A 24,529-nucleotide genomic window follows, 5' to 3' on the forward strand; every position below is an offset into this window, starting at 1 on the left:
CTCAGTGGTACCCTCTGCTGCGAGATGGTGTGGGATCGCAACTTTGAATTCAGGCTATTGACTTCTGATATTAATATCCCCTAAAGTGATTCCTTCAACCTGCATGCTTATGGGCGATTGATGGTGTGGGATCGCAACTTTGAATTCAGGCTATTGACTTCTTATATTAATATCCCCTAAAGTGATTCCTTCAACCTGCATGCTTATGGCCGATTGATGGTGTGGGATCGCAACTTTGAATTCAGGCTCTTGACTTCTGATATTAATATCCCCTAAAGGGATTCCTTCAACCTGCATGCCCCCCCCCTCCCCAACCCCAACATCATCGCGCAAATGGGAAAGTGTTCTTGGTCGGAGGAAGAAAGTGGGCTGTTCAAGATTTTGGTGTGCATAATTCTCTGCCCCCCAATCCCTCTTTACTTTGCTTCCTTCGCTGGCGGACGGAGCTCAAGTCGTTCTTTAGCTTTTTCAATTCAACTTGGGAAATCCTCGTACCTGACAACCCATTGTCTAATTTCATTCAAATTTGGTGGAAAAATAATTATTAGAAGTTGCAGCTGTCGAGTCTGCTTCAAAATACAGAGGTCCGCAGAAAGGATACTTTGTGAGGGTCGTTTAAATGAGGTAGGTGATGGATTTGTTAATCATATATCTTTGGCATGTCCTTGATAAATATAAGCATACATTTCTGTCGCAAAATAACACGTTTTGTTCATGAATTAGCCAACAAATGTTTTTTCGTTGTGTAAATCAAACATACAATGCTCAATACATTTTGCCATAATTCTAGCTATTTAGAGACATTTTCGAAAAACGTTTTAAACAATATAGCCTATATTTTTCGTCAAAAATATATAATTAAATATTTTATATCACCTCTTTTAGCCTACTGTTATTGCTATTCTGTAGGTCAAAATTAAAATTTTATGGAAGTTTATTTTGATATAAAGTTATTTTGACTTACCACGAACCCACAATCTCAAGTAATTCAATGTAAAATAATATTTTCCTGATGCATTGTTTGCTGAGCACAGTTAAGCAGGATCCAGACAGATTCTACCTGCTACAATGCTGTGTAAGGATTCACTCCAAACTGATTTTATTAAGTAAATCACATGGGGCAATGCACACTGTTGTTCTAGGCCTACTTGTACCTATAGAAATACAAGTTGTACTGTACTCCAAACTGGCTACATATGGACATTCTGTGACAGGGAATACAACATATTTTCCCCAACCAACTACTGTATTGACATTAAGACCAGTGGCTTTGTTTAAACATATTGATTAAGACATACAGATCTCTGAACTGGAAAGGGAAAGGGGGGATACCTAGTCAGTTGCACAACTGAATGCATTCAACTGAAATGTGTCTTCCACATTTAACCCAACCCCTCTGTATCAGAGAGGTGCAGGGAGCTGCCTTAATCGACATCCAGCCCGGGGAACAACTGCCCGTCAAAGGCTTGGACCTTTTGATGCCAGTTGATATTTGAGTGGGCTAACACAGCTGTTTTGTGGAATGTCAAGTGATAGTTACGTTGGAACAGGTAGCTAATTGCTCTACACCTCTCACAGTCAGCATACCTATTTGGCTAGTTTTCTTCATAGTCAGGGGCACTTACAATGTATAGGCTATTTCATGACATCTCAGTGTTGATTTATCAACACCTCTGTTTCTAAGTTGATGTTGTATCATTTTGAAAGAGCTAACATCGACCCATACAGTACGTTGACCTAGTTTAGTACTATGTCCCAAGCAGGACCTTTCTGATACAGTATGTATGTCAACAAGCCTTGTACTTTTACATGGAAAAGTGGAACTGTAAACGTTTACGTGTGAGAGAGCCCCCAAGCCCAGCCCCTGGATGTGCTCATCACTCAAGCCCCAGGTAGGGACAGCCATGAGGAGCTCCCTGAAATATGAAGAGGGGTGTGAGGTGAACAGAGGGAGTGACACGCATGCCCTACCCAAGTGGACTCTACTGCATGGAGTGGAGGGAGAGAGAGAGGGCAGGGTGAGTGCATGACCACTCTGCTGTCCAAGAAACAGAATAATTAACTTCTATTTGTGAGCTTGAAACTATTATAGTTTTTATATTTAAATATTCAGCCAACCAGTCACCGGAAAAACGAAAAGGAGGTCTGTATCATAGTATATGCCATTTAGCAGACACTTTTATCCAAAGTGACTTACAGTCATATACTGTATTTTCGTGTGTGGCCCCTATGGGAATCAAACCCACAAACCTTGGCTTAGCAAGCACCATGCTCTGCCAACTGAGCCTCACAGGACCATTATTATTATCTCTTCCATAAAGAAAGTAGAGGCAAATAAAAATAAAGGTGCACTTTGATGACACTTAGCTGAGTTTTAACAGGGCTGGATAATGCCCTAGTTGTCAGCCTAACGTTACCGGTCTCTTAATCATGTTCCTATGTACGATCAAGTAGCTATATCCTCCTTGCAGCCAGACTGTCATGACAGACACTTTGATGCTGTGGTATCTGGGTTATCCTTCTCAGTTTGACTAACCTTGCAAATATGACTGTCTATTGCAAATATGAGATCACTGGTTTCTAAATAGGTCATTCACCATCTTCATGCTGTTGACTGACGAGAGTGGACTGATTTGGTGTACTGCTGTGAGTGTTGCCACAGTTTGCCTTGACAGTCTCCCATAAGCCCTTTAAGCGCTCAGAAGCCCTACATTTCTGCCTAATCAGCCCGTGGCACAGGCTACAAATTGGCCAAGGCCCCCTCCCCCCATCCACCTCCATGAGTCAGTCCCTTTGGCTGGAGTGGCTAACGGCTAAAGCTAATAGCAATATGGCTAATGTCACTCCTCAGCTGGGCCTTCTGTTGTGTCCTGCCCTGCCGGAGGGGCACTGCTCAATCACACCAAAGCTTCCTTCCTGTTGACTTTTTCTCTCTCTCTCTCTCTCTCTCTCTCTCTCTCTCTCTCTCTCTCTCTCTCTCTCTCTCTCTCTCTTTCCTCTATTAGTGCACTCTCTCATAGCCCCTTTCTTTCTCATTCTAACCCCCCCCTTTTTTTTGCTTCCTACCAGCCTGGGCCTGTGAGGGGGTATGGGTTGCCCCTAGAGATGGGCAGATGGAGTCATTCGAGGTAGCACGAGGCAGGATTGGAGGATGGGCGTGGTGGTGGGGTGGAATGAGACCGGGTAATGGAGGGTGGCAGACTGGCAACGGTGGTGGTCGGTGCCATTTCCATGAAAGGAGGGGGAGTCACTCAGATTTGGGAACTATACGAAAATAATGACTAGGACAGCTGGTGTTCGATAAGCTACAGAGGAGAGAGGCTGTGTGGGCCAGGTGTCTGTGTTCGTGTTTACGGTATCTCATTCTATTTGACCATAGAGAGTGATGTATCAAACCATTACTTAAGCCAAAATAGAAATAATCTGTTACTAACCCTCATTGAATCAGTCCAAGAAAGTATAAGTCCACTTACAGAGGTACTTACACACCCACACACTTCCCCCTTCCCACCACCATCATCCCCATCACCAACACTGTATACTGCAGTCCTTCAGCCTGAAATGACCTTTCTTGGTCAGACCAAGGTGAAGTCATTGGTTATTCCAGCCACTTGTGATGCACATCTAAGCACTTCTGAGGTTGCCTGGGATGCGTTCCCCCTCTCTCCCCAGAGGAAGCCCTCTCCCTCTCTCTCCTTGGAGTATGGAAATGTGTCATGGCTAAGGGCCATGTGCCCAACACAGCAGGGAAGAAAACTACTGTGTGTGTGTGTGTGTGTGTGTGTGTGTGTGTGTGTGTGTGTGTGTGTGTGTGTGTGTGTGTGTGTGTGTGTGTGTGTGTGTGTGTGTGTTTGTGCGATATGAACAAAAATCCATATCATGATAAATTGACTGAATTATCATGATAATGATAAGTTGAATGATAAGTTTACAAGTTACTTTTTTTATATTACACTTAAAACTACTTATACCTCTTTGAACGTTGTGGCTACCATTGTCCCGTTTCATTTCAAACTTCACATTCCTCTAGTAAAGGCTACTTATCATTATTATCGATATCAGTAAAATGCCCTTGATAAATGGTTGGTTCGGTCTGTATCGATCATTTTGGGGTTTATTGTCCCAGCGCTAGTGTGTGTGTGTGTGGATATTGGGGGGTGGGGATGTTTTGGGTGTTGTGGGAAATGAATACATATCAGTGCTATCTGCTTATATACCTAATTAACAGTCATAGGATTGAGGAAGATTGAATGGAGGGTAATTGAGGAACCAGACAAAAAATACTTAATTTTCCTAGAAACCGGAGCTGAGACAGTTAGGAGAGGGAAGGCTGCCAGTGTGACAGTTAATTTGCTTGTCAACATTCTCTCCATCTACTGTTATCGATACTGCCACAGATCTATCAGCTCCCCAATTTCATTTCAACTGACAGTTATGATGTGGATGATTTACCCAATGATTTTCTTCACAGGTTCGAGACAGTTTTGTTCATGTGCAATTTACCAACTTCTATCTTCACCACTAATCGCCACTGTATTATCAGAGTGTCATGACTTCCGCTGAAGTCGGTCCCTCTTCTTGTTCGGGCGGTGTTCGGCGGTCGACGTCACCGGCCTTCTAGCCATCGCTGATCCATTTTTCATTTTCCATTGGTTTTGTCTTTGTTTTACACATCTGGTTTTAATTCCCCAATTACATGTTCATTATTTAACCCTCTGTTTTCCCCATGGTTTTTGTGTGTGATTGTTTTATTGTAAGTTCAGTCCGATGTTTGTGGGCTTGGTATTACTTCATGTATTTGGACATTTTGAGTAAGGTTCCTTGTGTTACTCATCTCTGCTGTCCTGCACCTGACTTCTCTGCATTTGCTACACCTAGATCCTTACACAGAGATCACACTCTAACAACCCCCATGTTTACTAATGGATTTACAGTTTATGTTATGCAATAGGTCACTTTACTTCAAACTTTGAAAAGAGAGTTTTACATGGGAACTTTGGGTAATTGATCATTAAGCAACAATCGGATTACTACAAAACCAACATTAATTTCTGCCTTGATTTCTAGTTAATCTAGTTCTTCTTGACCTAATTCCAGTTCCTGATGTGATTTCCCACAATATCAGGATTCTATATAAAGGGGAAGCAACAATCCAGATTGGCAATGTAGTGTATAGGTTGAGATTCTCTTCCTCTAACCTCGTCACTGGTTGCTTGTAAAATAGCTTGTAAAAATGATTAAAGGGTCTGGATGTGACTTTTACAGTTAGTCGGCTTAATCTACTGTGGGCTGTCAGTAGACATTTCCTCCTGCTTCTCCATTTAGCAGAATCATCACTTCCTCCTAAGTCAAACTTTAGGACATCAAGACATTTGAATTATAGGGATATATCTGCAGATAGAATAATTATAAAGATAATTGGCCTGATGATACATGAATGCCACCTACAGTAATAGATAGTTTAGGTTGAATAAAGAATTCACATTGACTATATGGCCGAAGTTAGACTTGCATTTGAATAAAGGCAATGTACTGTACACTGAGTGTACAAAACATTAAGAATGCCTGTTCTGGCCATAACATAGACTGACCAGGCGAATCCAGGTGGAAGCTATGATCCCACATTGATGTGTAGACAATCAGTGTAGATGAAGGGGAGGAGACAAGTTAATTAAAGAAGGCTTTTTAAGCCTTGAGAAAATGAAGACATGGATTGTGTATATGTGCCATACAAAGGGTGAATGGGCAAGACAAAAGATTTAAGTGCCTTTGAACGGGGTATGGTAGTAGATGCCAGGCTCACCGGTTTGTGTCAAGGTTGGTTTATTCATGCTCAACGCTGCTGGGTTATTCATGCTCAACAGTTTCCCATGTGTATGAAGAATGGTCCACCACTCAAAGGACATCCAGCCAACTTGGAATGCTTTTGACACCTTGTAGAGTCCATGACCTGGCGAATTGAGGCTGCTCTGAGGGCAAAAGGGGGCTGATCAATAATAGGAAGGTGTTCTTAATGTTTTGTCCACCCAGTGTAGATTCTCTAACTGTTAGAAAGTGATCACTAAAGCACCCAGTGCACTGGGTTTGCAGCATGACTGCGTAGTTCATTCACCAACACATCCAGTGTGGGGAGGGGGGGACGACGACTCTATTCATGTATACATTTTTGCACCCTCTAAGAAACACACTGCTTATTTGAATACACCGGCCTGCTCAGAATGGGTAATGTGGCGGTCCTATCGAGTCAGTGGGGAAAATGTGTAGCTGTGTCTGTGTGTCTTTGGTGTGTAGGTAATGTTGATGGGGTGGGGGTGGTTGGGGTTTAACATTTAGGTTGCTGAAAGGGACATAATGATGATAAAGCAGTGGAGTTGGAGAAAGGGCTTTGTGCCATGCCATCCTGGGGGAATTTGTGGGACATCAGAATTCTGCTCACACTCGAGAGCTCCCAAAGGCTGACTCATGCCAGCTGGATAACACCAAGGCCACACAGACAGTTACTCTCTAACACACTCTAGTTGACTGATGCAGAAAGGCACATACTTTATCGACACACACACACACACACACACACACACACACACACACACACACACACACACACACACACACACACACACACACACACACACACACACACACACACACACACACACACACACACACACACTATCTGAGTAATGACACACTTGACTTAAGGAAATGTATATACACATGTAAAACCACAATAACCCACAAACACATATCCATAATCTCATCAATTAACTTATTGGAAGCTCAACAAAATTCTGCAGAACTAAAGAACAATCCCTCACACTTGTCATACAAATCAATTTGTCAAAATGAAGAATGAATATATGTTATTTCAAAGGGACTTCAGCTTGATCACGACTGACATTGCATGTGATGGATTAACACACCATCCTATACGTTCTCAAGGTCTCTGCTAAATGACAGCGCTGATGTCTTAGCCACGGCTTTTACTTTACGGTCGTAGAGGCTGAGGTGGTTGGTGAAAGCTGGCCACTTGCCACTGTCTAGTAATATACTCTGAGGTTGATGAATGACTGTAAGCATGAATCAATATTTGTATATATATGTTTTATTCTTGTCTCTAGGTATCCAAAGAGGCCGCAGGACCCTCTGAGAGTTAGGGATGACTAGGGAGTCATCCCTACCTCTTTGCCTCTTCTCACTTTCTCTACAGCACTTCTCCATTTGTCTATTAAGCTATAATGATAATGATAATGTCTTTCTCTCTTTGTGTCTCTCTCTCCCCCGCCCCCTCTCTTTTTCTCTCTATTGCAGATTGGAGATGCTCCTGTCTTTACTGCTGTGTGCCATCTGTCCGCTCGTCCTACCGTCCTCCTCTACCCCCAGCCAAGCCTCAGGTGCGTGACTACCCCGTCAGCCCCGGCTATACTGACATCCATTCAATTATCTATGAGCTTTGACTTCTAAGGGTATAGGGGCATTTTTTAGTCACTCCCCGATCATTCATAGTTTTTGCTGACACACACACTCTGGAAACAATTTTAGAAGGTGTGACTTTAGAAGCAGAAATCAAGGTTAACTGATGTGCCCAGGTGTGTCTCATCCGGTATTTGTGTCAACAACACCATGACGGCAAGTGGCAACTGGCAATACTTTTGAATGGGTTCCAGACTTTAACAAATAACATTAACTGCAACCTGAGATGCCCCCCCCCCAAACTGTGAACTTTTTGACTGTATAAAGTCAGCAATTGAACCCCTTCATTCTGCACTCTCCAGATGACTCCAGACTCCTACAGGTGACCATCCCTACGACCCCTCCCTTATCTGCCGTCTTGGGGGGCTCTCTTACCCTACCTTGCCTGGTGTCTCTGTCCCACCCGCCCCCCAACACAAATGGCCGCCACGCCGTACTCTCCCTACCCAGGGTCAAGTGGAGCGTGCTGTCCCAGGGACACGAGACTGAGATCCTGGTGGCCCGAGGGGACAGGGTGAAGGTCAGCGAGGACTACAAGGACCGAGCCTCCCTGCTCCATTACGTCTCCTCCCCAGCCGACCTCACCCTGAGGCTGGAGGGCCTGCAGTACAACGACTCTGGCTTCTACCGCTGTGAGGTGCAGCAGGGCCTGGAGGATGCCGACGATGTGGCTCAGGTCAAGGTCAAAGGTGAGGCCAGGGTTTGATGTCATAGATGTAGGGTATAAGCCAGAGTTCCTGACCCGTGACAGTAACAACTCAGGAGTGCGTGTGTCAAGGCTTGTGGCTTGTGAATTTAATTATGAATTCACTTGTTAAATCAACTTCAATTAGTGTAGATGAAGGGGATGAGACAGGTTATAGGAGGACTTTTAAGCCTTGATACAATTGAGACATGGATTGTGTATGTGAGCCATTCAGAGGGTGAATGGGCAAGACAAAAGACTTAAGTGTCTTTGAACGGGGTATGGTAGTAGGTGCCAGGCTCACCGGATTGTGTCAAGAATGGCAACGCTGCTGGGTTTTTCACGCTCAACAGTTTCCCGTGTGTACTTGGGCCTGAACCCCTGTGGAACGCTTTCGACACCTTGTAGAGTCCATGGCCCGACGGAATTAGGCTGTTCCGGTGCAACCCGATATTAGGAATGTGTTCTTTATGTTCTGTACACTTATTGTACATTTCTGTACCTTTATAATGTCATACAAATTCTGCTGAGATGAATTGGTTGTCCCACCCTATGCACCCAGCAAGTAATAGAGTATGGATTGCCTGACCAGAGCAGTTTGTAACATAATAAATCAGATATAGCCTTCCCTTGTGAATGTAGCTGTAGTTCACACAAAATACTGAATCTGAAATAACGCCAAGACTGTGGACCTTCAACAGGGGTGGTGTTCCACTACCGGGATGCTTCCAGTCGCTATGCCTTTACCTTTACACAGGCCCGGGACGCCTGTGAAGAGATCGGGGCTCACATCGCCACCCCAGAGCAGCTCTTGGCAGCCTACCACAGTGGCTATGAGCAGTGTGATGCGGGCTGGCTCTCAGACCACTCAGTGAGGTAAGGGCCACAGGCAGATAAAAGACCACTGTGAATGTTCTCTCATATCAAGTGGACACAGATAGAGAGATGCTTTCATCCACTTCAATAGACTCCCCCCCCCTGTTATAACAGTTGTTTAACACTATGTGGTATCAACACTCTTCTTCACAGATATCCCATCCAGATGCCACGGGAGGGATGTTTTGGAGACATGGACGGGCATCCTGGAGTGAGGAATTATGGGCTGCTGGAACATGATGAGCTGTACGATGTATACTGTTATGTGGAGAATATAGAGGGTAAGAAAATCTGTTATTTATTGGAGTATTTCATCAATTTGATCAAGTGCAGATTATCACAATCTGATTTCTCCCTCCATATATACAGGGGAAGTGTTCCATGGCTCTTCCCCCCGAAGTTTCACCCTGTGGGAAGCTAAGGCCTATTGTCTGGCTCAGGGAGCGGAGCTGGCTACCACAGGTCAGCTGTATGCAGCCTGGAATGACGGACTGAACGCCTGCAGCCCGGGGTGGTTGGCTGATGGGAGTGTTCGCTACCCCATTGTCACTCCCAGGGAGCGTTGTGGTGGAGGGGAGCCTGGGGTCAGGACTGTCTATCGCCATTTGAACCAGACAGGCTTTCCAGAGGCACACACTCGCCACGACACTTACTGCTTCCGAGGTAAGAGCTTTCGAAAGCATAGGTATTGATGTTATACTGGGCTTCAGTAGTGGCATCAAAACTCAGTTCCTACTGTATTCTAAGTCATCCTCTGGCCTAACTTTTATGCATTGCCCTTGCATCTGACAGGCAACAGCAACACTCACACCGAATCTCCCCATGATTACCTGGCTACAGAGCCAGAGGACATCGGCCAGGACATTGTGACGCTGTCTGAGCCTCTGGAGGAATTCAGCCTGGGTCAGGTGACAGAGCAGGTGGTGAGCAAAGAAGCTCAGGGCTCCCTGTCTGCCATCCTTGTTCCAGAGGAGCAGCACGCATCAGTGCATATAGAGGAGCAAGGGGCTGTCCCTGGGGAGCAGTACCCAGAGCAGAGGGCTGTCCCTGGGGAGCAGTACCCAGAGCAGGGGGTTGTCCCTGGGGAGCAGTACCCAGAGCAGGTGGCTGTCCCTAGGGAGCAGTACCCAGAGCAGGTGGCTGTCCCTGGGGAGCACGGAGAAGAACAGGGGCTTGTTCCTGGAGAACACGGAGCGGAGCAGGGGGCTGTTACTGAGGAGGCATACACCAAGGAGGATGGAGAGGAGCAAGGGGCTGTGCCTGGGCAGCACGGAGATGAACAGGGGGTTGTTCCTGGGGAGCAGTACCCAGACCAGCCTGGAGAGGAGCAGGGGGCCGTCGATGGCCAGGGCCCTACTGTTGTCTATCACGCCCTACCCTTTCCGGTTGAACCCCAAGACCCATTCACCCCCACATCCTTCCCCCAAGACCTGGAGCCCACAGAGGACACCTGGCAGCCGGTGAAAGAGGTCAGCAACCCAGAAACATATCATCCTGCCCCTGAGGGGGCAAACGTAGACTTAAACTACCCAGTCACACCCTATGATGAGCTGAATGCAAACCCAACACTGTATCCACCTTCTCGCGAGACAAATTATGACTCAGGTGATCTTACAACTGCTCATGAAGACAACATTAGTAGCCTCGATCCCTACCAGCCCTTGTCAGAGTCAAACGTGGAATCAGGAGAGCTCTCAATAGAGGGTGTTCCAGGGACTGCTCTGGAGGCCCCCGTGCCCACCACAGGGTATGAGGAGGTGGACGGGTCCAGTGATCCACAGCCCATGCCTGGCACAACCCCTGAGAGTGATGAGTCTCAGTATGGTATTTCAGAGGACAGCCATCTGCAAACAGGGATCACCCAGGAGACCGAACACTACACTTTTACCTCTGAGACTGCAGGCTACAATGTATCAGGAGGTGAAACCACTACTAGTCATGACAGCTCTCCAGAGGAGCAACTGGAAAGTGGGCTGCCCACACCTCCTGAGGAGGACCACTCCGGAGATGAGCATGTCATCCAGGAGCATGTCACAGACACAGACTCGGTCTACCCAAGCACCTCTTACGACCTCTCAGGAGGGTCCATCAGGCCTGAGGGAGCCATCGCTGGGGGTGTTGAGGAGACATCTGTATCCACTTCACCTCACGAGGAAACAGAGCTCTTCCCTGACCAGACCACCACTCAGCCTCCATACTGGGAGAGCACACCTGAATACCGGCGTACCAACTCTGTGGACCACAGTGCCAGTGTCCTTCTCCCTGAGGAGCATACCACATCACTGGACTCATTGGTCCTCCAGACAGGGGAGAACAGTGGCTCTGCTACGGCTGAGTCAGGAGACCTGGCTACCCTAAGCCCAGTGGAGATGGACCCCTATGAACTGATCCCTACCTCTGAATTTGGTGAGTCCATAGAGAAGCCTTTCTGTGCCAAAGGTCTATTTTTTTAAACACTTTTATTTATGTAATGTACTGAAGATTTAGTGCAGTAAATATTCAGATGTGTATTTAATGGTATTGAATGACATAAAAAGCATGAGCTGGTGCACCCCTAAAAAAGGTGGTAGCGGTGCTGACTAATGGCGTGTAAATTGTATTCATACATTTATCTAACCTTTATTTTACCAGGTAAGTTGACTGAGAACACATTCTCATTTACCACAATGACCTGGGGTATAGTTACACGGGAGAGGAGGGGGATGAATGAGCCAATTGGAAGCTGGGGATGATATGGTGACCATGATGGTATGAGGGCCAGATTGGGAATTTAAACACTGGGGTTAACACCCCTACTCTTACGATAAGTGCCATGGGATCTTTAGTGACCACAGGTAGTCAAGACAACCATTTAACGTCCCATCTGAAAGACAGCACCCTACACAGGGCAATGTCCCCAATCACTGCCCTGGGGCATTGGGATATTTTTTTAGACCAGAGGAAAGTGTGCTTTCTACTAGCCCTCCAACACCACTTCCAGCAGCATCTGGTCTCCCATCCAGGGACCGACCAGGACCAACCCTGCTTAGCTTCAGAGCAAAGCCAGCAGTCGGATACAGGGTGTTATTCTATAAAAAGCTATAAAATTGTAGGCTATTAAAAATTAAATAAAAAGAGAGTCACACATTCTATATACAAGCTCCCAGTAATTTATTTGATAAACCACCAACATTTCAGCATCACTGTGCCTTCTTCAGGGTAATGTCATGAATGCTCGAACATGAATGTCTACATAACCTGGTTCAAGCATTCATGACATTACCTTGAAGAAGGCACAGTGATGCCCGAACATTGGTGGTTTACCCAATAAATTACTCGAAGCTTGTACACTATTTCTTTTATATTTTACGTTGATTTAACTAGGCAAGTCAGTTAAGAACAAATTCTTATTTTCAATGACGGCCTAGGAACAGTGGGTTAACTGCCTTGTTCAGGGGCAGAATTACAGATTTTTACGTTGTCAGTTCGGGGAATCGATTTTGCAACCTTTCGGTTACTAGTCCAACGCTCTAACCGCTAAGCTACCTGACGCCCCGTATATAGACTGCAACTCTCTTTATTAAATTACATGAAAACATCTGTGCATATGTAATGTGTGATAAAAAAAAATATTATTAAGAGCTGAACACTCAAGTGTGGACAGGGTTACACTAACTGTAGGCTTGAATAATGTTGTGATCTGTTTCCTGGCAGCTTTTGACCCCACTCAGGAGCAGTCTGGTGTCACGTCACCCGACTCCTCTACCCTAGATGAGCATGTGGAGCAGGAGGCAGGAGGCACAGTGGACTCATTACCAGAGGTTTCCATGGGCTCCACTGACCTGGGTTCAGTTCCAACTGACAAAGTCCTCACAGTTACTTATGACACTGGCTCTATTGAAGCCTCTGGGGTCCACGAGGGAATGCTTGACGTTACCCTCTTGACATCCCCCAAACCTATTACCTATTCCCCCCCGACCCAGCGATCCATGGAAGCAGAGGCCAGCTCCCCAGGTGACTTCATAACCTTCATCCCAGAAACCAGCGTTCCATCTGGGTTTGATCCCCTGGAGGAAGGGCTGGAGAAGGTGGAGCAAGAGGGGTTGGGTGAAATCCCAGAAGTAGTTGAAACTACTACCCCAGAGACAGCTTCTGGTGAGGAGGGGAGTGGAGATGAGCAGAATGGTCAGGAGGTGAGTGGAGAAGAGGAGAGTGGTCAGGAGGTGAGTGGAGACGAGGAGAGTGGTCAGGAGGCGAGTGGAGACAAGGAGAGTGGTCAGGAGGCGAGTGGAGACGAGGAGAGTGGTCAGGAGGCGAGTGGAGACGAGGAGAGTGGTCAGGAGGCGAGTGGAGACAAGGAGAGTGGTCAGGAGGCGGTTGGAGACAAGGAGAGTGTTCAGGAGGCGAGTGGAGACAAGGAGAGTGGTCAGGAGGCGAGTGGAGATGAGGAGAGTGGTCAGGAAGCGAGTGGAGACAAGGAGAGTGGTCAGGAGGCGAGTGGAGACAAGGAGAGTGGTCAGGAGGCGAGTGGAGACAAGGAGAGTGGTCAGGAGGCGAGTGGAGACGAGGAGAGTGGTCAGGGGGCGAGTGGAGACAAGGAGAGTGGTCAGGAGGCGAGTGGAGACGAGGAGAGTGGTCAGGGGGCGAGTGGAGACAAGGTGAGTGGTCAGGAGGCGAGTGGAGACAAGGAGAGTGGTCAGGAGGTGAGTGGAGACGAGGAGAGTGGTCAGGAGGTGAGTGGAGACGAGGAGAGTGGTCAGGAGGTGAGTGGAGACGAGGAGAGTGGTCACGAGGTGAGTGGAGATGAGGAGAGTGGTCAGGAGGTGAGTGGAGATGAGGAGAGTGGTCAGGAGGCGAGTGGAGACGAGGAGAGTGGTCAGGAGGCGAGTGGAGACAAGGAGAGTGGTCAGGAGGCGAGTGGAGATGAGGACAGTGACCAGGAGCTGAGTGGAAATGAGGACAGTGACCAGGAGGTGAGTGGCCAAGAGGGAGTAGAGTCCGGCTCAGGCGAGGAGCACTCTGCATCTGCTGATTCTGCTGATTCTGGAGAAAGCTCACGGATCCTTGAACCAGAAGTCCCATACATCAATGAAACTGTCACTCCCATCAATGGCACAACTGTCAATAGCACAGATGAAAGCGAGCCTGAGTCGAGCACAGATGCGCCTTCTACTGACATGGAGATCACGCTGCTCCCTGATTTGTACCAGACCCCCATGCCCTCCCCCACCGTACCCCAGGAGTCCCGGGCCGATGCAGATCTGGAGTACAGTGGGGAGACCTCAGTCACGGAGGACCCTGACTCCATCACTCCACCCACTGAGGAGCCTGAAGAGACCCCCAGCCCGACGCCCACCACAGAGGACTACGATGACCAGACTACGACGGCAGCACCCCTATATCCAGAGGACGTTGATGAGGAGAAACTGATTACCACTTCTACTACTCCAAGATTTGGGAACATTTCAGGTAACGTTCAATGTAACTCAAACCATGACAATTATTTGAATGCATGTGTTAATGCAAATCATAATTGCATAATTTCTACCATATACCTCACCTTAAATTACTCACTTGACTCTTGTATTTATTTTATGGTCTCATGCCTCCCCCACTCTACTTAGTCATTAGAAAGTTTTTTTTTTTAAATGCTATCACATGGCAGTCAGAGTAAACAACTGACTCAGCAAAAGAAAGGGATTATCATTGTTTCGGCTGGAGGTAAACACACAGCAGCTGTCTCTGTTTATAGCAGCAAAGGATTGGGAACATAATATGCAGTGGCCTCCAAAGGTATTCGTACAGTGACAATTTTTGTTTTTCTTTTGGCTCTACTCCAGCACTTTGGATTTGAAATGATACAATGACTATGGAATCCTAAACACTTCTACATTAATGTGGATGCTACCATGATTACGGATAACCATGAACGAATTGTGAATGATGATGACTGAGAAAGTTACAGAGGCATAGATAACATACCCTTCCAAAAGTGTTTTGAAACATATTCTATTCTTATTTCCAATACAAGTGACTCCAAAATGACACATTACATCATTCACCATTCCTTTGTATTGGGCACAAAATAATCTGAAACACAACCAAAACAAATGCATCCTGCAGGTTCGTAGTCACAAGCTTGATGCACAGTATTTAGTCATTGTGTGCTAAGAATATTGGATCAAATACTAATCTTTCAACTACTTGAATACACATACGTGAATTTGTCCAAATACATTTGGTTGCCTAAAATGGGGGGACTATCTACAAAAAGTGCTGTAAATTCACCCGATATGTATTGAAAATACCCTGACATAAAAGCTGAAAGTCTGCTCGCTCATAGTCATAGTATCATTTCAAAGCGCTGGAGTACAGAGCCAAAACAAAAATAAATAAAGGGGCAGTGCAGTCAAAAAAAGGATTTTCTGTTGTTTTTTTGTAATGATATTTCCACACTATGAGGTCGAAATAACACTCTGAAATTGTAAAAATGATGATAATTCCCTTTTAGTACAAGAGCTTTTTTTTTTAAGAAAGAAAAAAAATACCTTGGAATTTCAGCCTGTTCAGGTGGGAGGGAGTTTTTGGCCCACAGCATGACATCACAATCCAATCAGATTATTCTGACCAAAGCCCATTCATCTTTTATTTGCATATGTATCCTTTTACTTTGAAGGGGCTCTAGAGTCTAGACAATCCTATCTGCCAAGCAGGGCTGTGTTTGTAAATATATTTCAATTTGTATCAACAAGCTCACACATAAATGTCTGTATTTTTAATTTTTTTTATTAACCTCATTGGTATTTTTCAATGGCAAAATGAGGCTCAGGAAGTTATTTTCAAGTAGTTATTTTGATTTATTAGACATATACAGTGATGATCTAAAAATAAAATGTAAAAGACTGCATGGAGGGGGGGGGGCATTAACAAAATGGCATGGTAAAAAAGAGCATGGAAGCATATGTGCTCCACTTCATATATACATGTGAAAAGGTCACCTATGTCTGAAATTTCCTCAGCACAGGGGCTTGAAAAGGTCCAATTCTATTTTCTATAAGCTGAACACTCAGGCCACTGTAGGCCTATAGTCAGTCAGTGATGAGGATGAGTACTGTTGGTATAATGGCTCCCTCCAGTGGCAGTTAAAGAAATTCCCATGTAAATCAACAATAAAGTGATCCTGTCATATCTGTCCTTTACATTGACACTATATAGAGGAGATTCCAAAAGATTTGTACTGCATTTACATTGGTGCCAATGCTTGTCCTCTCCTACGTTTGTGTCTCAGATGCCTGCCTAGATAATCCTTGTTCCAACGGGGGAACATGTGTGGACAGTGGGTCTTCAACCAAGTGCCTTTGCTTGCCCACCTATGGAGGAGACATGTGCCAGACAGGTACAGTAACAGATTGCATGTTTTGTTTTCTCAAATATAAGGTTGAAATAATGAACATATCGCTCCCCCTTATGTATATTTTTGTCTCCTCTGTGTGCATCTAACCTCTTCTTCTTCATGTTGGTTAGACCTGGAGGTGTGTGAGCCGGGTTGGGAAAAGTTCATGGGCTTCTGTTACCAACATTTCACCAAGCGTCAGGGCTGGGAGGTGGCAGAGCAGCACTGTCGTTTGTGTGGCGGTCACCTGATCTCGGTCATGACCCCTGAGGAACAGGACTACATTAATGGTACAGCGGACCTGAAAACATGTCATTTGATCTTGTAACAGACAGCTCCGAGTGCTCTGCATAACTTGACCTGTGTAACCCTCATCCGTGGATTGTTAAAAAGGTGTAATTCAATCACTTAAATGGGAAAATGTGTTCATTGAACTATTTATCATAGCTTCATTCAGTGTGAACAGAACTTACAGTCCTAAAATGCATAAACTGAATGCGTAATGACACCTCTGTAACCCCAGTACCATCTGTGAGGAATATTTAGTAAACTAATGAATTTATTTGTTTAAAGGTTGTATGGTCCAGGGAAGACGCAACTTTGTCTTCTTTCATGTCTTACCTGCCGTTCACTCATTTTACCCTGACACATGGGAGGCTTTGATGCCGGTGTTGATATTGTGTCTGGAAATATGGAGGAGATGATTATCTAGCATTCCTTAGTTGTTTCCCATGGCCTGTAGTCTTACAGCGGCCCCTACTTGCTAGTGAGCGAGTGTTTGCAGGCCCAAAGTTACAGTGAGCTCTCTCTTTCCCTTTAGATAAGTACAGAGAGTACCAGTGGACGGGACTGAATGACAGGACCATAGAGGGAGACTTCCGCTGGTCTGACGGGAATCCTCTGGTGAGTCTCACATAGTCTGTGTTCCCATAAAATATGTCTAGGTTCTCCATAAACATAATGTTGTTTGCATGAACGTGCCTCTGGGATTGCATCCCATTGGTACACAGAAGATCCTCACTTATGTTTTGTAAGACCTGATGCAAAAATAACCTCCTCCTGGTATGTGATCTGCTTCTCATGCTACTTCTCAGCTGCTGTATATGTGAACTAACAGTATTAAAACTCCTCTACTTCTTCATCATCCTTCCCATCTTTCTCTGCCAGTTGTATGAGAACTGGTACCGGGGCCAGCCGGACAGTTACTTCCTGTCTGGAGAGGACTGTGTGGTGATGGTATGGCATGACGGGGGGCGCTGGAGCGATGTGCCCTGTAACTACCACCTCTCCTACACCTGCAAGAAGGGCACCTGTGAGTACACAACCATAATCACCACGGTAGTGTAGCATAGAAGTCCTCAACCTCTCAGCATGGTTTTAATGTATTTGCACCCCTAACAGCATTATTTCTGTTCAGCTTTCTGTGGCCAACCCCCCATCATTGCCAATGCCAAGGTGTTTGGTAAGTCGCATCTGCGCTACGAGACCAATTCCAAGGTGCGTTACTACTGTGAAGAAGGATTCCTCCAGACACAGAACCCCGTCATTAAGTGCCTATCCAACGGCGAATGGGAGGAGGCTTTGATCACCTGTCACCCTGGTGAGGACAGACATTCATTCCATTGACTGACATGAAACAAAATAAATGTATGATGTGTGTGATAGGTCTCTAATGTTATCATTGTATGACTCGCTTAAGTTATTGTGTGCTCTACTGTGATAATGACATGATGTACCTGCTATGTTTTTACAGCCCTGACCAACTTGGCAGAGCGAGAGCAGAAGGTCACAACGCCCCCCTATCAGAATGAGGGGGTGGAGGTGGTGGACACAGCCACGGAGAAAGCCACTTCAGGGTTCTGGGACATCAAGTGGAACTAATAAGCTCATCAAACTCAATATGCCCCTTCCCTCTGCCCCCTTCCCTGGAATCCTATGTTCCACTCAAAGACTGTCCAACCTTGTCCCTCCAACAAGGTGGAGCCTTGTAAAATAAATGTTCTCCCTGAGAACGAGTCATCACATTCCTGTCACCAGCGCTTTCCAGGATAAACCCATTTAGAACATCAACAGACTTGATGTTACTCGGACCTAGTGCCGATCGATCACACTTACAATAAGAGTACATCCCAACATAAGGCCACGATTAGAGGGAATGGATCGAATTTGCACAGTACAGTTTGTCATTGGAATGAGCTTTAACGAAGATGTCCCATCCATCATTTGGGCTTGTTTGTTGTATAAGGATATGTGATTGTTGACTAGTGAAATTCTTTGATATCCACCTGTGCTACGACACTGTTGGATTACTGTATTTGACTGAGTAACATATATTATGACATGTTTATGAGGGTGTACAGTAAGATTTTGATAGAGAGTTTCAGAAAAGTGCAACCTAAATCTCAACCTCAGCTGGTCTGACATTAACCGAAGCCACTTTCCCACCCTCTGCCACAAAGTCAGAATTAAGATGTCCACTTCCGTATGCTATTGTATAAGAAAATCTCCTTGTCAATCCATATCTTCTCAATTCCTACAACACAAAGCATTTTCTCAACATGTCCTCTTATCTGGTGCTTTGTTTTATCAGGTGTCTTACGAACTTTGGACCCAATATTAGAAGCCAATTTCCACTTTTAAAGTACTTGGTTTGAAAATAGCCAGAATCCAAAGTGTGTTTTTTTATACTCTCGTAAAACCGTAATCACTAAGATACTAGGAAGAACATGTGAAAATGTCCACAATGGTATTTCTGTTTTCATGCACCAATGATGTCATTGTCTTAGTTCCAGTGGAAGTAATACTGTACGTTGGAAGTGTTTAACAGTAATCAAATAATGCTAATTGTAAATCCCATTTGTGACTGCACAATTGCATATTGAACTTGTTATGAAAGAAAACATGTAATTGTACAACTAATTAAAAAGGAGATGGATTAAATAAGAAAAATATAGTTTTTGGAGAGTAGAAAATAAATATCTAATAAAATGAATTGATTACAATGTATTTATCCATGTGAATATGGTTGCATTTGAATGATATTTTCATGCCACATATCAAATACACTGTCAAGATATTTTATTGTATTACAGTTATGCTCAGTGTGTATACTTTCTCCCATTCTGCTATTTACACACTCTCTTACATCAGCTAAGAAGCTAACAGTAGCATTTTAGGAATTTGTCATTGTGTAATAACTATCCTGTTACACTAGAATAATGCTTCTTGGAAAACAAAGTTCACAAAACAAATGTTACACAAGCGCAGGAAAACATGTACATCAGTTGTTACCTGTAGCAGTAAAGTTCATAAAAGTGGCAGGCTTTTGTTGATGTGTCCCATGGAAAAGGCATTAAGCCTTCGAGGTTTCCTGTAATAACATATTGTAGTATTGCAGAAAAGCGCAGTGCTACTTGTATCTTTTTGCCGTTGTTGAGGAACCAGTTCCTAGCCTTTTGACTACCTGTATCTGCAAGCCCTGCGTACTGAAACCTGTAGGGGTCACTGGTAGTCTTCACAATGGTTCTGCGTCTTGGATCTATGAAGTCAGTGGAAGTAGGCTCCACACGCTATGGGTCTCATGAAAGCTACCTGTAGCAGTAGGCACCATAGAGACGCAGGGTCTTGTTGGGGTACCCAAAGGTGCGCACCCCAGCCTCGGGAATACCGCCACAGCGCTCTCTAGGGGTGGTGATAGGGAAACGCACACTGCCGTCCTTCAACCAACCTCCATCACAGCGGTCATAGCTCAGGAAACGCCAGGCCGAATAGAGCTGTCCAACAAGAGCTAACTCTGCTCCCTCACCCCTACATGCCTGCATTGCCTCCCCAAATGTGAGTGGCTGTCCAACGAAGAACACAAAGCCTGGAAGAGAGGAAGGAGAATGCAAGTTCTTTAACCTGCTAAAGCAGTGTTCTCCAACTGACGGCCCATGATCCGAATTTGGCCTGCGGGTGATTTTATTTGCCACCCCCCAAGTTTTGAGCATTTTTTAAATTGTTGGACATAAAAGACTGTAAAAACACCAGCATGCATATCAGCTCCAAGTGATTTTCATTTTGGAAATTTGTTCCAAAGTATATATGTGATCATATACAAATGTAAGCAAGATTTAAAATGATCATCTGTTATATCTGTTTGGGCTTCTTGCTGTCATTTTTTGCAATCTACAAATTATTTGTAAATATGTCCCTGCCCCCCTGACCATCTGCTCAAGAAAATAAATCGTCCCTCTGCTGAATCTAGTTGATAATCCCTGTGCTAAAGCATAAGAAGTAATTTGTTGTATAAGTCATTCTGGATCTGAAGTGTTGACATGCAACAATATCATTACTGTTATTTAAGTTAAGTATGGTGCTGTATCCACCCTATATGGCAGCGATCATCAACTAGATTCAGCCACAGATTTTTTCATAATTATAATAATTACAAATAGTTTGTAGACTGCAAATTGACCACAAGAAGCCCAAGCAGATATAACATTTGACTGAAACATAATCATTTCAAACCTTGCCTACATTTGTATACGATAACATACAGTTGAAGTCAGAAGTTTACATACACCTTAGCCAAATACATTTAAACTCCGTTTTTCACAATTCCTGACATTTAATCATTGTAAAAATTCCCAATGAGGAACCAGACTTGTGGAGGTCTACATTTTTTTTTCTGAGATCTTGGCTGATTTCTTTTGATTTTCCCATGATGTCAAGCAAAGACTCACTGAGTTTGAAGGTAGTCCTTGAAATACATCCACAGGTACACTTCCAATTGACTCGAATTATGTCAATTAGCCTATCAGAAGCTTCTAAAGCCATGACATCATTTTCAGGAATTTTCCAAGCTGTTTAAAGGCACAGTCAACTTAGTGTATGTAAACTTCTAACCCACTGGAATTGTGATACAGTGAATTATAAGTGAAATAATCTGTCTGTAAACAATTAAAATTACTTGTGACATGCACACAGTAGACATCCTAACCGACTTGCCAAAACTATAGTTTGTTAACAAGAAATTGGTGGAGTGGTTGAAAAATCAGTTTTAATGACTCCAACCTAAGTGTATGTAAACTTCCAACTTCAACTGTACCTCCATTATGGGTGGGAATACTTTCAAACATATTTCCTAAATTAAAATGTACAGTCTTTTATGTCCAACATTAACAAAATGTAAACTTATTGGGGAACCGTGCTATATGATAAAACCACCCACTGTCTTTATAATTCAACATTTCCACTGAGGTTTTTATTTTCCGATTACAGTGGATGTTCTAATGTCCCTAAAGGGCAACTAGTTTCCCACAGCTGGACTTGTTTACAAGTGGGCCTGAACAACAGCCTTTATTGTCCATCCCCATCCTCTCAGGACCATTAACGAGCCCACTCCTATGTATCGCCAAAGGTTACCCTGTTGCTATGGAAAGTTTACAGTCAGAATGACCTAAGAGTGTTCTGAACACAGTCTTTTGCCAATACTATAATATAATTGCATCCTTACTAATGTTTGATTAAATGTTGGTTCCAGACTATTTTTAACTGTACCACATCGCCCAAATCCAATTGAACTCATTTTTATTCATTTTCAGTAAGCAGCATCCCAAATGAAAAAAGATGGAACTAATTTGGCACATGAAGACTATACTGACATTGCTATTTGACAGCTTCACAAAGCACCAAAACCCATTCAGTTGACCTGTGGTTCTCGAGGTGAAACAGAAGGCATCAAAGTGTTCCCGGATCCTGTCCCGGGGGCCATAGCTGCGAATGCCAGGTAGCAGCTCCCCCCCACATTCTGCTCGTGGGTGCAGGATGGGGTAGTGGACTGTCCCATCGATGAGCCATCCCGCGTTGCACCAATCCAGACCCTCTGTCCAGGCTACACAATGAGAATGTGTTAATGTTTACTTTGTGAAAGTTAGCGGTACATAAACCTCTATGGCATCAGTAACGGTACAGAGTAAACTGTCAATGTTTTGCTGATTGACTATTAAATACCTCTGTATAGCTGCTTGAATGTGGCCAATGTGCCATCCTGTTCAGCACAGGCCTCCTTAGCTTCCTTGTAGGTGAATTTGTAACGGCCATTTTTGCTCTGATATGGAAACACCATCCCTAAAAGGAATTAGAAGTTGTCTCTTTTTATGTTGATGTTAAGTCACACAACATATTAAAAACTTTGTCTGATTTGCCTTTCTTTTTTTTCAAATATATTTTCATCTGAATAGCAAGCCATAAGGTTTCTTTACAACATTTGAAATGTTTAGAAAGGTTACATGAATCATCATAATTTACCTTCTATCCTCAATGTAATGATGACGCTCTCATCCTCAATACCATTGATCAGCTCACAGCGATATCTACCATCGTCTTCTAGTTCCAAGTTGCTGAGTTGTAGTGAGGCATCCATGGCATGAGCCTTACGAAGCGAGGCCCGTGGCCCAAGCAGGCCATAGGGTTTGTGGGCTGAACCGTTTGTGATCATGACAATGTTCTTGCTTCCACGACGAAGTGGTTCCAGTTTTGTCCATTTCACCTTGTAATGGCTTGGTTTGAATCGCAGTACACATGGCAAAGTGGCATTTCCTCCCCGAGGGCTGGTTACTTCAGCATAAACAGGAGGCTCAAGCAGATACTTCAGTTTCTTTGTTTCTGAGGGAATTAAAACAGCTTCCTTGTAAGATTATTCCTCCATTATTCAACAATCAAAGTCTCATACATTACATTGGGTTAGAATTATTTTATGGTCAAGCAATGTCACTGACCTATAGCTAGTGCCCTTCATGAACTAAATTGACCAGATTCAATAGATGGATACAATTCTCCATACTCTCCTGTCATAAGCTAAAATAACTTTTATACTCAGAAAATGACAAAACATACCTTGTTTGTTTGGCAGATAAATAGTAGACGTCCAACTGAAACAACTTGCGGTTAGTATCAAAATAGCAGCACAGATCATAATGAAGCAAGTCCCCCTCCCTGTCCCTGCAATAGAATAACAGCATTATCTGATTTAGAATGGTTACATAATGTGGTAGAACATCTTTGATTGTACTAAGAAGAACAGTTTTATACATAGAACATTTGCCCCTAGGAGGACCACAACAGATCAACAGACACCAAAAGAAAATCCCAAAGCTCTAACCTGCAGCAGATGATGAGATGAGGATTTATTTTCTCTTCAAAACAGCGGTGACTGATCACCTTTGAGGGTTGTTCAGTCAAACATGACCGTTTTCCGTTAGTGGGATAGTTCGGAAGCAAAAATATCTTCTTTATTTTTCTCTGAGCCCATTTCTGCCACTGTGATCTCTTCTCCCTTTGACCCCCAAGGTCTCTCTCTCTCTCTCCTTCTCTTGACTCTCTCTCTCTCTCTCTCTCTCTCTCCTTCCCTTGACTATATCTCTCTCTCCTTCTCTTGACTCTCTCTCTCTCTCTCTTTCTCTCTCTCTCAGACCAGTGCTCATATGTCTCAGGCCGTGGTGGCCAGTGTAAACTGGGTTGTTCTCTGTTCTGCTCCAGATGTTAATGAGGATGTGATGTGACAGGCTGCCATTGTGTCTCTCTCTGCCTCCATCCTCTACTTATCAATAAGGGACAAGTGAGAGGAAGTGAGGAAGAGTTGCCTGTTTTCAAAGAGTTTGAACCTAGAACATGTCTGTTTACTGTATTTATGTAATAGAGAGAGTTCGACAAAGGGATATTTATACATATATAGTTTTGAATCTGGTATTGTGTATGGGTAAAACAGCAGTATATCCCCATGGAAGTAACCATGTTGCTGGTCAATGCTGTAAATTTCAGTAGCAAGGTTGTAGCCTACTGCTGGCTCAACCACTGGGGTAATGCAGTTTCTCTGGATCGCAGAAAAATCTAATGCGTCAGCCGCTCACGAAGTTTAGACTACTTACTAATCACTGTCCATGGTTCTTAAATTGCGACGTCTACACAGCTGCCTATCAGATTATGCGGTGCTAATGCTTGTCGTAGCCTATAGCTTTGCTTTAATGGATTCATGTTTACTTTTATTTGGTCTGCATTTTCTCATGTTAAGCTTAACCTTTATGTTTCACCGAGCTATAGGCCTACGGTGTCACAATACTGCTATTTAGAATGATGGCTGGCGG

The 24,529-nt window shown here is 44.3% G+C and overlaps 2 protein-coding genes across 3 annotated transcripts; one reads left to right on the top strand and one right to left on the bottom strand.

Moving 5' to 3' along the window:
- The first annotated feature begins 355 nt into the window (after positions 1–355).
- On the top strand, positions 356–19,409 carry LOC112223630 (aggrecan core protein). Its single transcript, XM_042311462.1, has 14 exons — positions 356–624; positions 7,309–7,391; positions 7,773–8,159; positions 8,857–9,031; positions 9,185–9,312; positions 9,401–9,694; positions 9,824–11,437; positions 12,725–14,479; positions 16,299–16,406; positions 16,535–16,693; positions 17,224–17,306; positions 17,571–17,715; positions 17,821–18,003; positions 18,157–19,409. The coding sequence occupies exons 1-14, from the start codon at positions 620–622 to the stop codon at positions 18,282–18,284; spliced, it is 5,247 nt and encodes a 1,748-aa protein (XP_042167396.1). The 5' UTR covers positions 356–619; the 3' UTR covers positions 18,285–19,409.
- hapln2 (hyaluronan and proteoglycan link protein 2) lies at positions 16,539–23,915 on the bottom strand. Of its 2 annotated transcripts, XR_002950165.2 has the most exons (7): positions 23,548–23,915; positions 23,283–23,387; positions 22,695–23,051; positions 22,398–22,514; positions 22,096–22,278; positions 19,695–20,268; positions 16,539–16,669 (listed from the first exon to the last, which is right to left on the bottom strand). XR_002950165.2 is itself a non-coding variant. In XM_024395187.2 (6 exons), the coding sequence occupies exons 2-6, from the start codon at positions 23,359–23,361 to the stop codon at positions 19,991–19,993; spliced, it is 1,014 nt and encodes a 337-aa protein (XP_024250955.1). In that variant the 5' UTR covers positions 23,362–23,387; positions 23,548–23,915; the 3' UTR covers positions 19,460–19,990. The 2 variants fall into 2 exon arrangements, 1 of the variants encoding a protein (XP_024250955.1); XM_024395187.2 differs by lacking the exon at positions 16,539–16,669 and having other exon boundaries at positions 19,460–20,268.
- Positions 23,916–24,529: the final 614 nt, after the last annotated feature.

This window comes from Oncorhynchus tshawytscha, linkage group LG03, assembly GCF_018296145.1.
Source record: "Oncorhynchus tshawytscha isolate Ot180627B linkage group LG03, Otsh_v2.0, whole genome shotgun sequence".
In the NCBI taxonomy this organism is placed as follows: domain Eukaryota; kingdom Metazoa; phylum Chordata; class Actinopteri; order Salmoniformes; family Salmonidae; genus Oncorhynchus; species Oncorhynchus tshawytscha.